The sequence below is a fragment of the Ylistrum balloti genome, unplaced genomic scaffold (genome assembly GCF_031769215.1).
Source record: "Ylistrum balloti isolate Yb309-2 unplaced genomic scaffold, AGI_CSIRO_Ybal_v1 Utg370464, whole genome shotgun sequence".
NCBI lineage: Eukaryota > Metazoa > Mollusca > Bivalvia > Pectinida > Pectinidae > Ylistrum > Ylistrum balloti.
In genome coordinates, this window is record NW_026782306.1 from 761417 (window position 1) to 776493 (window position 15077).

Consider the following 15077-nt stretch of genomic DNA (forward strand, 5'->3'; position numbering starts at 1 on the left):
AAGTGAGTGTCTTTACTTACATTTCACTGTAGAGAAGACACCTGAGAAGTGGGTGTTTTTATGTACATTTCATTGTAGAAAAGACACCTGAGAAGTGACAGTGTCTTTACTTACACTTCACAGTAGAGAAAACACCTGAGAAGTGAGAGTGTATTTACTTACATTTTCACTGTAGAGAACACACCTGATAAGTGAGAGCGTCTTTACTTACAGTTTGCTGTAGCAAAGACACCTGAGAAATGAGTGTCTTTACTTACAGTTCACTGTAGAGAAGACACCTGAGAAGTAAGTATCTTTATGTACATTTCATTGTAATCTGAGAAGTTATGTACATTTCATTGTACATGAGAAGTAAGTATCTTTATGTACATTTCATTGTAATGAAGACACCTGAGAAGTGAGAGTGTCTTTATTCACATTTCGCTGTAGAGTAGACACCTGAGAAGTGAGTGTCTTTATGTACATTTCATTGTAGAGAAGACACCTGAGAAGTGAGTGTCTTTACTTACATTTCATTGTAGAGAAAACATCAGAGAAGTGAGAGTATATTTACTTACACTTTCACTGTAAAGAAGGCATCTAAGAAGTGAGTGTCTTTACTTACATTTCACTGTAGAGAAGACACCTGAGAAGTGAGAGTGTTTTTACTTACATTTCACTGTAGCAAAGACACCTGAGAAGTGAGTGTCTTTACTTACATTTCACTGTAGAGAAGACATCTGGGAAGTGAGAGTGTCTTTACTTACATTTCGCTGTAGCAAATACACCTGAGAAGTGAGTGTCTTTACTTACATTTCACTGTAGAGAAGACACCTGAGAAGTGAGAGTGTCTTTACTTACATTTCGCTGTAGAGAAGGCACCTGAGAAGTGAGAGTGTGTTTACTTACAGTTTGCTGTAGCGAAGACACCTGAGAAGTGAGACTGTCTTTACTTACGTTTCGCTGTAGCAAAGACACCTGAGAAGTGAGAGTGTCTTTACTTACATTTCGCTGTAGAGAAGACACCTGAGAAGTGAGAGTGTCTTTACTTACAGTTTGCTGTAGGGAAGACACCTGAGAAGTGAGAGTGTCTTTACTTACATTTCGCTGTAAAGAAGACATCTGGGAAGTGAGATTAGTAACAGACCAGGAAAGGCTTTGAAACCCTGTTATTTGTTGTTCAATGGCATCCAATCGAGTCACAAGATTCTGTAACATATTAATTGCACAACATTTACACAATGACTTCACAACTGACTGAAGTAGCTCACTGTTACAATGAGAAGTCAATGTTGTCCGTAGCACACAACTAAGTCTTCTTATATTTTTTCATTTGTAGCATTCTATTACACGAAAAGAAAAAAACATTACAGCTATTCATAATTGTTTGTTTGTTTATTAATTTAGCACTCAAAGCTATGGTATCTTAAATTTATGAATTTTATGGTTTCAATTTGGTATAATTTTCATGATAATGAAACTTTTCCCATCAAATTTTAATTCAAATTTCACTCAAATTTCAAATTCCACCAAATTGCTAAAGAATGCATGGTAACTTTTAATGAAGCAATCTGAGATTTGTTAAACTTACAACAATAATTAGAATGTGATTTGTTTTCAAACAGTACTGATTCTGTAATAATTATTCAAACAATTCTTGTCATTTTTTTTCTAGTAAGACCTACCGCTGTTTCCAGTGTATTGAGTCTGCTTTCTATACTTATAAGTTGACTCTGAACAGCTCCTGTCGGCTGCAGGTTGTTCAATCTTTGTTCTACGCTTGTCAGCCGACCCTCAATGTTGGATGGGATCTATGTGAAGACAATAATATAGGTAAAAAAATTTGTAATAAAAAACATTGTAAGGGTAAAATGATATACATGGGTTTAGATGTGGCTGGAGAGTCAGCGTCTTCACATCAATGAACTGTTTGTACTTAAAACAATTATTTTCACAAGATCAATTGGAGATTGCCAGGTTTAACAATGTTTGTGTATGTGTAAGATGGGGTTACATGTTGCAAATGAACATAGTTAATTGTTCATTGTATATGAATGTAACTCGAAAGTAAGGAGAGTAAGAATGATGTTAGTGGAGAATGACAGCCCTGATCTTGTGACAGTACTGTGACAGTAAGAATGATGTCAGTGTAGAATGACAGCCCTGATCCTGTGACAGTATTGTGACAGTAAGAATGATGTGAGTGTAGAATGACAGCCCTGATCCTGTGACAGTAAGAATGATGTGAGTGTAGAATGAGAGCCCTGATGCTGTGACAGTACTGTGACAGTAAGAATGATGTGAGTGTAGAATGACAGCCCTGATTCTGTGACAGTAAAAATCATGTGAGTGGAGAATGACAGCCCTGATCCTGTGACAGTAAGAATGATGTGAGTGTAGAATGACAGCCCTGATCCTGAGATAGTAAGAATGATGTGAGTGGAGAATGACAGCCCTGATCCTGTGACAGTAAGAATGATGTGAGTGGAGAATGACAGCTCTGATCCTGTGAGAGTAAGAATGATGTGAGTGTAGAATGACAGCCCTGATCCTGTGACAGTAAAAATCATGTGAGTGTAAAATGACAGCCCTGATCCTATGACAGTAAGAATGATGTGAGTGTAAAATGACAGCCCTGATCCTATGACAGTAAGAATGATGTGAGTGTAGAATGACAGCCCTGATCCTGAGATAGTATTGTGACAGTAAGAATGATGTGAGTGTAGAATGACAGCCCTGATCCTGAGACAGTAAGAATGATGTGAGTGTAGAATGAGAGCCCTGATCCTGAGACAGTAAGAATGATGTGAGTGTAGAATGACAGCCCTGATCCTGTGACAGTACTGTGACAGTAAGAATGATGTGAGTGTAGAATGAGAACCATGATCCTGAGACAGTAAGAATGATGTGAGTGTAGAATGAGAGCCCTCATCCTGTGACAGTACTGTGACAGTAAGAATGATGTGAGTGTAGAATGACAGCCCTGATCCTGTGACAGTACTGTGACAGTAAGAATGATGTGAGTGTAGAATGACAGCCCTGATCCTGTGTCCTGTGACAGTAAGAATGATGTGAGTGTAGAATGAGAGCCCTGATCCTGTGACAGTACTGTGACAGTAAGAATGATGTGAGTGTAGAATGAGAGCCCTGATCCTGTGACAATACTGTGACAGTAATAATGATGTGAGTGTAGAATGAGAGCCCTGATCCTGAGACAGTAAGAATGATGTGAGTGTAGAATAAAAACCCTGATCCAGTCACAGTCAGAATGATGTGAGTGTAGAATGACAGCCCTGATCCTTTCACAGTCAGAATGATGTGAGTGTAGAATGACAGCCCTGATCCTGTCACAGTCAGAATGATGTGAGTGTAGAATGACAGTCCTGATCCTATGACAGTAAGAATGATGTGAGTTTAGAATGAGAGCTCTAATCCCGAGACAGTAAGAATGATGTGAGTGTAGAATGACAGCCCTGATCCTGTGACAGTAAGAATGATGTGAGTGGAGAATGAGTGCCCTGATCCTGTGACAGTACTGTGAAAGTAAGAATGGTGTGAGTGTAGAATGACAGCCCTGATCCTGAGACAGTAAGAATGATGTGAATGTAGAATGACAGCCCTGATCCTGTGACAGTAAGAATGATGTGAGTGTAGAATGACAGCCCTGATCCTGTGACAGTACTGTGACAGTAAGAATGATGTGAGTGTAGAATGACAGCCCTGATCCTGTGACAGTAAGAATGATGTGAGTGTAGAATGACAGCCCTGATCCTGTGACAGTAAGAATGATGTGAGTGTAGAATGGAGTGCCCTGATCCCGTGACAATACTGTGACAGTAAAAATGATGTGAGTGTAGAATGACAGCCCTGATCCTAAGACAGTAAGAATGATGTGAGTGTAGAATGACAGCCCTGATCCTGTGACAGACAGTGACAGTAAGAATGATGTGAGTGTAGAATGAGAGCCTTGAGCCTGTGACAGTACTGTGACAGTAAGAATGATGTGAGTGTAGAATGACAGCCTTGAGCCTGTGACAGTACTGTGACAGTAAGAATGATGTGAGTGTAGAATGAGAGCCTTGAGCCTGTGACAGTACTGTGACAGTAAGAATGATGTGAGTGTAGAATGAGAGCCTTGAGCCTGTGACAGTACTGTGACAGTAAGAATGATGTGAGTGTAGAATGAGAGCCTTGAGCCTGTGACAGTACTGTGACAGTAAGAATGATGTGAGTGTAGAATGTGAGCCTTGAGCCTGTGACAGTACTGTGACAGTAAGAATGATGTGAGTGTAGAATGAGAGCCTTGAGCCTGTGACAGTACTGTGACAGTAAGAATGATGTGAGTGTAGAATGAGAGCCTTGAGCCTGTGACAGTACTGTGACAGTAAGAATGATGTGAGTGTAGAATGACAGTGAGCCTGTGACAGTGACAGAATGATGTGAGTGTAGAATGAGAGCCTTGAGCCTGTGACAGTACTGTGACAGTAAGAATGATGTGAGTGTAGAATGAGAGCCTTGAGCCTGTGACAGTACTGTGACAGTAAGAATGATGTGAGTGTAGAATGAGAGCCTTGAGCCTGTGACAGTACTGTGACAGTAAGAATGATGTGAGTGTAGAATGAGAGCATTGAGCCTGTGACAGTACTGTGACAGTAAGAATGATGTGAGTGTAGAATGAGAGCCTCTGAGCCTGTGACAGTGAGTGTAGAATGACAGCCCTGATCCTGTACTGTGACAGTAAGAATGATGTGAGTGTAGAATGACAGCCCTGATCCTGTGACAGTAAGAATGAGTGGAGAATGTGTGCCCTGATGTGAGTGTAGTGACACAATACTGTGACAGTAAGAATGATGTGAGTGTAGAATGACAGCCCTGATCCTGTGACAGTACTGTGACAGTAAGAATGATGTGAGTGTAGAATGAGAGCCTTGAGCCTGTGACAGTACTGTGACAGTAAGAATGATGTGAGTGTAGAATGAGAGTGAGCCTGTGACAGTACAGTGACAGTAAGAATGATGTGAGTGTAGAATGAGAGCCTTGAGCCTGTGACAGTACTGTGACAGTAAGAATGATGTGAGTGTAGAATGAGAGCCTTGAGCCTGTGACAGTACTGTGACCTGATGAGCCTGTGACAGTACTGTGACAGTAAGAATGATGTGAGTGTAGAATGTGAGCCTTGAGCCTGTGACAGTACTGTGACAGTAAGAATGATGTGAGTGTAGAATGACAGCCCTGATCCTGTGACAGTAAGAATGATGTGAGTGTAGAATGAGAGCCCTGATCCTGTGACAGTACTGTGAAAGTAAGAATGGTGTGAGTGTAGAATGACAGCCCTGATCCTGTGACAGTACTGTGACAGTAAGAATGATGTGAGTGTAGAATGAGAGCCCTGATCCTGTGACAGTACTGTGACAGTAAGAATGATGTGAGTGTAGAATGACAGCCCTGATCCAGTGATAGTACTGTGACAGTAAGAATGATGTGAGTGTAGAATGACAGCCCTGATCCTGTGACAGTACTGTGACAGTAAGAATGATGTGAGTGTAGAATGAGAGCCCTGATCCTGTGACAATATTGTGACAGTAAGAATGATGTGAGTGTAGATTGACAGCCCTGATCTTGTGACAATACTGTGACAGTAATAATGATGTGAGTGTAGAATGACAGCCCTGATCCTGTGACAGTACTGTGACAGTAAGAATGATGTGAGTGTAGAATGACAGCCCTGATCCTGAGACAGTAACAATGATGTGAGTGGAGAATGAGAGCCCTGATCCAGTGACAGTACTGTGACAGTAAGAATGATGTGAGTGTAGAATGACAGCCCTGATCCTGTGACAGTAAGAATGATGTGAGTTTAGAGTGAGAGCTCTAATCCGGAGATAGTAAGAATGATGTGAGTGTAGAATGACAGCCCTGATCCTGTGACAGTAAGAATGATGTGAGTGGAGAATGTGTGCCCTGATCCCGTGACAATACTGTGACAGTAAAAATAATGCGCGTGTAGAATGACAGCCCTGATCCTAAGACAGTAAGAATGATGTGAATGTAGAATGTCAGCCTTGAGCCTGTGACAGTACTGTGACAGTAAGAATGATGTGAGTGTAGAATGAGAGCCTTGAGCCTGTGACAGTACTGTGACAGTAAGAATGATGTGAGTGTAGAATGAGAGCCTTGAGCCTGTGACAGTACAGTGACAGTAAGAATGATGTGAGTGTAGAATGAGAGCCTTGAGCCTGTGACAGTACTGTGACAGTAAGAATGATGTGAGTGTAGAATGAGAGCCTTGAGCCTGTGACAGTACTGTGACAGTAAGAATGATGTGAGTGTAGAATGAGAGCCTTGAGCCTGTGACAGTACTGTGACAGTAAGAATGATGTGAGTGTAGAATGAGAGCCTTGAGCCTGTGACAGTACTGTGACAGTAAGAATGATGTGAGTGTAGAATGAGAGCCTTGAGCCTGTGACAGTACTGTGACAGTAAGAATGATGTGAGTGTAGAATGAGAGCCTTGAGCCTGTGACAGTACTGTGACAGTAAGAATGATGTGAGTGTAGAATGAGAGCCTTGAGCCTGTGACAGTACTGTGACAGTAAGAATGATGTGAGTGTAGAATGAGAGCCTTGAGCCTGTGACAGTACTGTGACAGTAAGAATGATGTGAGTGTAGAATGTGAGCCTTGATCCTGTGACAGTACTGTGACAGTAAGAATGATGTGAGTGTAGAATGAGAGCCTTGAGCCTGTGACAGTACTGTGACAGTAAGAATGATGTGAGTGTAGAATGTGAGCCTTGAGCCTGTGACAGTACTGTGACAGTAAGAATGATGTGAGTGTAGAATGAGAGCCTTGAGCCTGTGACAGTACTGTGACAGTAAGAATGATGTGAGTGTAGAATGAGAGCCTTGAGCCTGTGACAGTACTGTGACAGTAAGAATGATGTGAGTGTAGAATGAGAGCCTGTGACAGCCTGTGACATCCTGTACTGTGACAGTAAGAATGATGTGAGTGTAGAATGAGAGCCTTGAGCCTGTGACAGTACTGTGACAGTAAGAATGATGTGAGTGTAGAATGAGAGCCTTGAGCCTGTGACAGTACAGTGACAGTAAGAATGATGTGAGTGTAGAATGAGAGCCTTGAGCCTGTGACAGTACAGTGACAGTAAGAATGATGTGAGTGTAGAATGAGAGCCTTGAGCCTGTGACAGTACTGTGACAGTAAGAATGATGTGAGTGTAGAATGAGAGCCTTGAGCCTGTGACAGTACTGTGACAGTAAGAATGATGTGAGTGTAGAATGAGAGCCTTGAGCCTGTGACAGTACTGTGACAGTAAGAATGATGTGAGTGTAGAATGAGAGCCTTGAGCCTGTGACAGTACTGTGACAGTAAGAATGATGTGAGTGTAGAATGAGAGCCTTGAGCCTGTGACAGTACTGTGACAGTAAGAATGATGTGAGTGTAGAATGAGAGCCTTGAGCCTGTGACAGTACTGTGACAGTAAGAATGATGTGAGTGTAGAATGTGAGCCTTGAGCCTGTGACAGTACTGTGACAGTAAGAATGATGTGAGTGTAGAATGACAGCCCTGATCCTGTGACAGTACTGTGACAGTAAGAATGATGTGAGTGTAGAATGACAGCCCTGATCCTGTGACAGTACTGTGACAGTAAGAATGATGTGAGTGTAGAATGACAGCCCTGATCCTGTGAAAGTTTTGTAATCTTTTATATGTGTATTGGTTAATAGAATTCTTTATAAAAAAAATAATTCAGATAATTATATTACATAATACACCTGTACCAATTTTATCTCTGCTAACCCTCTCCTTCTTCTATTCGTTCATAATCTACTTTGACAATAATTTGTAAATTACTTAGAGGCAGTCATGTATTAAAATAATGATATTAATGTACAAAGATAAGATCTATTAGAAAACATATACTTACTTCAGTCGGGAAAGCTCTGAGTTCATCTATAGCCTGTTTGTTACTTTTTACCTAAAATTAAATTATAAATTATAACACCATCTTAATGACATCTCCATTTCTAATATAGTAAACACTTTCTTGCAAGGTATCACACAGTGCATGCTAATCGGATAAACACCCACCATTGTTGTTTTGATGATTCCCTTGCAGCATGTAAAGAGATGAATTTAAACAGAAGACTGATGATATACCATCTCATCCCTAGACCAGAGGTACATGTACAACAGAGCAGACACCCATCCTGGCCACACTTCACATTACCTAACTATGGCACCTAGACACGACACTGAACTGCAAAACCTTAAAAATTATACCTATCACAGTATGCAGCTGAAATGCTCATCATATCCTATCCTAGAACCACGGATCATAATCAGCCTTTGCTGAGGAGCTTTGTCCCAAAGTTTTTGTAGGTTTAACCCAACATCCTCAATACACATAATTAACTGTCCCTCTTATTGTTATAGTATCGCTGTCTCAGAACCTGAAAGTCGCCAACAAGTCTCCAGGAACATTGTGCTTGTTGTCTGAGGTCATATGCTTCCTACAGTCCACTGCCACCAAATTCAATGAGTTCGCGGGTACAACAGACAATAGAGAAGTCACCTTGTTTGACTTTAACTTCTACACATGGGAAATAACACACACAGGTATAAATATATTGGACTATGCAGCTGAAATATCCCTATCCATGAAAAATTACGCTGTGTATATTATGTATAAGCTATGCTTATCTCAGGAAATACCAGCAGGATACCAAAAATGTAACTGTAAAAAGCTTGAAGTTGGAAAGGTAAATATTGTATACAAGTTTATATCACGCCATTAACTCGAATTCGTTGTGTGTTGAACGTTTTTTTTTTTATTATTAATACCCCTGATTTCGGATTTCAATCACATCACTACACCGACCGTCGGGTCGCGTCAGTCACTTAACTGTAGCTCTATGTGGTGCCTGGACTCCCGAGGACGTCCAGAGCGACGTGGTTAGTCTGTGATTCTGCCCAGCACTCAGGGGTATCCCTAGTTTTATTACCCTACACACCCACTCTTGCACGACTTCCTCACCTGTCACACATGTACACGTCTCAAGACAACACCGTATAAGGACAGACACTGACACTTTTTTTTATTGTTGTTTTACGTCCTATCGACAACTAAGGTCATTTAAGGACGTGCCAGGTTTAGATGGTGGAGGAAGCCGGAGTACCTGTGGAAAACCACCGACCTGCTGCGGTCAGTACCTGGCAACTGCCCCACGTGAGCCTCGAACACGCGACCCAGAGGTGGAGGGATATAGTGATTAATGACATTACGCCTTAGCCACTTGGCCACCGCGGCCCCTCACACTGACACTACCAAACAGGTAACACCAAATAAGGACATACACGTAAATGCACGGACAGTAACGAATACAGATTAAACAGGACGTTACAGACACTTACTCCAATTTACCCTATGACATTTATATAATTGTTGTGGTGAAAAATAACATGCACTTCCGAAAGGCAACTATGAGCATAGTCTTTATAGTAACCTTGTCCTGTGACCTTCAGACCTTAGGAGGAATCAGAATACTTGTCCGATCTGTTCTTGGGGAAGACATAGAGTACAGAATCTGCATCCTTGATTGGACTGAACTGAAGGATGTTTCGGGTAACCAATTTTCTATTCAGAACGACAATGACCTCAACCTTTGATCTAAAATCTGTACAAGTACCATGCCTGTGTGATGACCACTAACAAGTGTGACGGAAGGATAACATTATATGTACCAATTATCGAGGAGAATTACAACATCTCCCGTCAAACTTAGATAAAGTAGAAAGATATAAATTGATTGTGTCGTTCCTGCTGTCTTGACCTAACTCTTAGGCCTTTAATTTTCTGTCATTCATAATTTCATATGAGTAGCTATTTCCCGCCAAAGCTGGTGTGTAGTAAAGATCTGATTATCGGCCGGACTGACCGGGAAAAGGTATTGTTCCGTGTAACATTATCCGCAGGGCGGAACAACCTGAAATTTTATGACTTACTACAATCTCTGCTCAGTTTTCGTTGTTTATGACCATATTTGGGAAAGGTTTATGTCATGCATATCATGATGTACTAGTTTTTTTCCTCCAACACGCCTCAAGCGGCCTTATATAGCGTTACGAATGTGGACATACACTGTCTTCCATACAGTAAGCAAAACATTTTTCATCTTTGTTAAAAAGTAAGCGCTGCGCTACTGTTATGATTTGAAAATCATACTTCTATGTTATGTATTCAAGTACATGTGAGCAAACATTTACAATAAGCAACGAAATCTCCTTCGAGCTATCATCACAACTTGTCGACAGCGGTCTAAAGAAGACAACTCGCACACAATCTACTCATTCACACATAGGTCATAGAAGATAAGTCGAAGTCAGCTGGGACCTATTTTTCTATGTTAGTTTTTTTTTCTTTTTTCATTCAGAGTAAATAAGACAAAGCTTACACAAATTCGTGGTATTATTCCCCAATTTCACAGTTAACATACATATATTTCAATCATTTTCACCCTGAATACTACAGTGCGCTGATGGCAGTAGTGAGTTAATCTGGCCGTGTATATACAACAGGTGTCTTGTCACGAAACGTAACTGGTTATCAAGTAAGATATCAACTGAAATTGAAAACATGCTCATCCATACAGCCCTGGGTTGACGAATTCTCTAATGATCTTGTTTATCGCTGACTTTACTTCTGAGTTGAAATCTCTGTGGCGCAGAAGAAGAAGAAAGTAATATGTACGAAAATGAAATTTCTAACATTCTTCGTGGTCATTTTAAACTTCATAAAGTTATGATTAAGTCGCCCATGCAAAGAACTTGGAATAATGGTTAGCATTACATGTGATTTCGGTGTCGGAAGAGATTGACCACATTATCTAAAAAAAAGGGGGAAGGGCCACCATTGACGGGTTTTCGGCTTCCTGATTGGGACACAATTTAATTAGAAAAATAACAAAGGGAAATAACTCCTAAATTATGTTTCGCGTTTATAACTTTTCTTTTTCTCAGCCAATCGCATATTACTTTTAAAATGTCACGACAAATCCAGAGCTTCGCATGCTAAAATATGAGCGCATATGAGTTTTGAATAATTTCTTGATATAAAAACAGTACACTTACTTGACAATAAACGAGAAAGAACTTACGAATGACATGAAACTGTGTCTCCGTCCGGGCGACGAATTCGGCTTGTTGTAGTCAAGAACGACAACTCAATACCGCTTCAAGTTCGCGGTAGTGTTAATATTTCACGATATGTTCCTTGTTAAGATCTATCTACCTATGAAGTTTTATGTTGATATCTCTTATAGAGTTTGTGTTATGCTCCGTACAAAATTATGACGGACGGACGGAGGAACGGAAAAATCTCACCCTTCGAGGAGCATAAAATTCTGTATTTATTATAGTGACCCTCCCTCTCATGATGCTTGATTTATTTTAGTATTGAAAATGTCATACGCCATATTGAGCTTTATTTACAGGTACAAGTTGTTGTACAGGTTTTACACAAGTTGTATAACTTATGCCCAATCCCGCTGCTATAGAAAGGCGGTTCATACGCACATGTTTACATCAAATAAAGTGAATAAGTCTAATGTTTTATAACACATTATTTCTAGAAATCATTTTCGCGTGCAATTAATCTAGATTGTCCCCGAAATTTACCGCACACGGATTCAAGTAGCAATAATTATTTATAAGAAATTTAAACACCCGAGTGTATGTACTGGTCAGTAACTTATTATGTAAATACACGATTTAACAAAGGATTGTAAAAGCGAGGCGGTACCATCCCGGATCACTGGTACGGGTAATATAGCCACAGGCTGGTCCAGGCACGCGCGCACGAGACTTATCGTGATGTAGCTATAGGTTACATCGTACACACAAGTACTGGAAATTCTACACCACTGATAAGCGAAAATTCCTCGCCGTTATACAATTTCTAGTACAGATAGGATTGATTAAGACGCAGACTATTAATTAGATAACGTTTAGTATGTGTTATCATAATGCGTACTGCAAAATCGTTAATTTTCGTTGGGGTTTAATTTCCGTTAATTTCGTGGATCCGCGAACTTCTCAAATAAGCATAAATAGCTTCTCTGTATTTGTCCTTGAAAACTAAGAGTTCCGGAAATCATTCGTTATTTATTTATTTTTTTTATTATCTTAGTCTCATGAAAAAAACATCATTCTTCGGTATTACTTTTAGTCCGTGGTTCCGTCGCCATCCTCTCGAGACACTTGTCTGCATGCATAAACTGTTAACTTGATATACAAAACGATACGTCGATTCAATAACCTACTATACGTCATCACATTTGTATATACACGGGTGTGTTCATCTGTGTTGTATCACTTTCTTTAATTAGGAACAAAAAGTCGCGAAATTAATCTTTTAATTTTTATAATTGTGAAATTTGTAAATAATCCGTAGAATGGAAAAGTTGATAGATTCCGGACACGCGTTATAAATGTACAATGTAGTAAGCTGTAAAAAGAAATTAATCATGCACGTGACACATACCGTTTGAACCATGGAAACGAGATTCTCGCCATGCACATGACACATACCGTTTGAACCATGGAAACGAGATTCTCGCCATTCACGTTGACGTAGCCACCAGCCGTCGATTTAAATGTGATGTTATGGTTTATTCCTGTTTCAAATACAAGATGGCCGTTTGTTGTGATAATTTTCGGTCTGAAATGAAACAATTTTTGTAATTGGTATTTTGTGTCAAGAATTATTTTTTTCTCTATTCATTGCCCTCTATTGCAATACGTTATGCAGTGAGTATTACACTCGTCCTGTGTTCTCGTCTTTCTGTTTTCAGCATGGTAAGCTCCATTTTTGATTGAGTCTTGAATACGTCATTATTAAATAAGGTCTACTAAATGTCACGTTTATGCAAACTAAAAAATCAAGCATGCAAAAATAGTTTAGGACCCGGTACGGAGTTTTTGATCATTGTACAATAGACACACGAAGTAGAGAGCATCTTTCAATAAAAATTTAGAATTAGGTGCAATAGAAACAAACGAAGAATTAAACTGCATCATACAGTTCGTTTCTACCTTGTAGGATTCACCAGTAACGCCAAGGGTCTGATGTTTGGTGCCTGAGGAAATGACTAAGGAAAATTCAAACTGACCGAAAGAAATGTCAAATTCTACACAAAAAGGTGTACTAGACCCATAATCAACTTTCATTTCTTAAGTTTAACAATTTTCATACATATGATGTTTTCAAAAGAACGCCGAAAATCGATAATCAATAATGCATTTTATATCACAAACATTTTTCTTAGGTATGAAATATTGTTGTTTTTATATGGATTGATAGTTCGTGTCGGTATGACCGTAAATTGATCATACTTTTACCTGTAGAACGTAAACAATTTGTCACATTGAAGAACACAAAACTTTTACCCTATAGAATTTGAACATTTTGTTACAATATACATTGTACATTTTTGTTAGACTGTATAGCGCAAACAGTTTGTGACACTTTAGAACGAGAATATTTTATGCATTACATTGTTGACAGTTTGTAACAAAGTAGGAAGTGAACAGTTTGCTACGATGCAGACCGGAAACGATACACCATGAAACTCAAGCATACAGCAGTGCGCCATATTTTGGTTGGATACGAAAATTTTATTACTGTTTTGAGCGAAGAATATTGTTACACTGAAAACCGTTAACAGTTTCTGACAAGTGGAGCACGACAGTTTTATACACTGTTTTAGACTGTTGCTGCATTATCTAACAAGATCATTTATCTCAAATAGATACATAACACTGATCTTTGACAAATTCTAGGGTCTGTTTCTTCGCCACATAACTCTACTAAATGCAGGTATGGCGAAAAGTAGGGGAATAAAGACATTGACGCACTTTTTCCCATTTTAAATGCAACTGATTTTTTAAATAATAATAATTTGTTAAATAAAATAGCATTTCCTAGTTTGGATTAAAACATACTGGTTTCCGAAAAATGGTCATTGTAAGATTTTTCGATATTATTTAGGTTATCGGGATAACTATAATGCTTTTCTATAATTAGAATAACTTAGTAATCACGTCATGGTGTTCAGTTGTTACTCTAAACAAAATAGGAACTTAATTCCTGTAGTTACAGTTTTTCTTCATTGAAATACAATTTCGATTTTATCCATTCAAGAGTATACAGATACAAAAATAACGAAAAAATTGACCTAAAAACTATTGCTGCAGTCTTTCTGATACCAACGATAGCAATGAACTAATGACATTTTCTGATATTTCACATACATTCGCATTTCATTTGCTTATATTTAAAAAAATTCCAACATTCTGTTTCATTTTTTAATGAAACTCTTCTATTTTAAATTATGGTACGAATATATTCATTTTCCCCATTTTAAACCAATTGTTTACAATAACCTCAGTAAAAGCAAAATCAAGATGTAAAAACCTGAAATAATCACGGATATGATTATCATTGAATAAAAAGTTGTATGTGGGAAAAGATTCTGTGTCAATTGTGAAGAGACTTGTTGTTCTTTTGGTAATAATAAAAACATAAGAAGCTAGATTACCAAATAAATCAATAAGATATGAATAAAAACTAAACTTACTGCTGAGGCGATATCTGTCGTTTTTGTCTGGTGTTCTGTGAAGTATCAGTCACAAATGTTAACATAATTAAAACTATCCATCCCGTCCGGAACTCGCGGTCCGCCATCTTTTCATCACATTAGTGGTGACTTAGTCCTCCCCCTCTGTCTTCTTTTATACTATATCAGTCCTGTTACCCACAGGCTGGGACCTCATACGGGAGAATTATACACATTGTGTATTTTGTCCGATATATAAAAAATAACAGCGTTGATATTTCTATAGTATCCGTCTTTGATCATTTCGATAAAAAAAATCAGTAAGCAGGGCATTTTGTAATTTTTCAAACACACCATTACAGCTTTCCTCTCAGTTTTGTTTTCATTTCAGCAGCCGTCCATGGGGTAAACGGAAATTAGTCTTCGCCTTCCCCAGCAACTTCTAAAGGAATATCCGGTATGTTTTTA

At 39.0% G+C, this 15077-nt stretch overlaps 1 protein-coding gene across 1 annotated transcript in view; it reads right to left on the bottom strand.

Annotated features, from left to right (window-relative positions):
- LOC132555228 (cubilin-like) overlaps positions 1–14737 on the bottom strand; it is a 133392-nt gene extending 118655 nt beyond the window's left edge. Inside the window, exons 1-5 of the mRNA XM_060219578.1 lie at positions 14631–14737; positions 12583–12712; positions 7922–7972; positions 1665–1790; positions 841–1188 (exon numbers count right to left, since the gene is read on the bottom strand). Of these exons, the coding sequence (XP_060075561.1) occupies positions 841–1188; positions 1665–1790; positions 7922–7972; positions 12583–12712; positions 14631–14737 (762 nt within the window). The remainder of the gene's footprint in view (positions 1–840; positions 1189–1664; positions 1791–7921; positions 7973–12582; positions 12713–14630) is intronic.
- Positions 14738–15077: the final 340 nt, after the last annotated feature.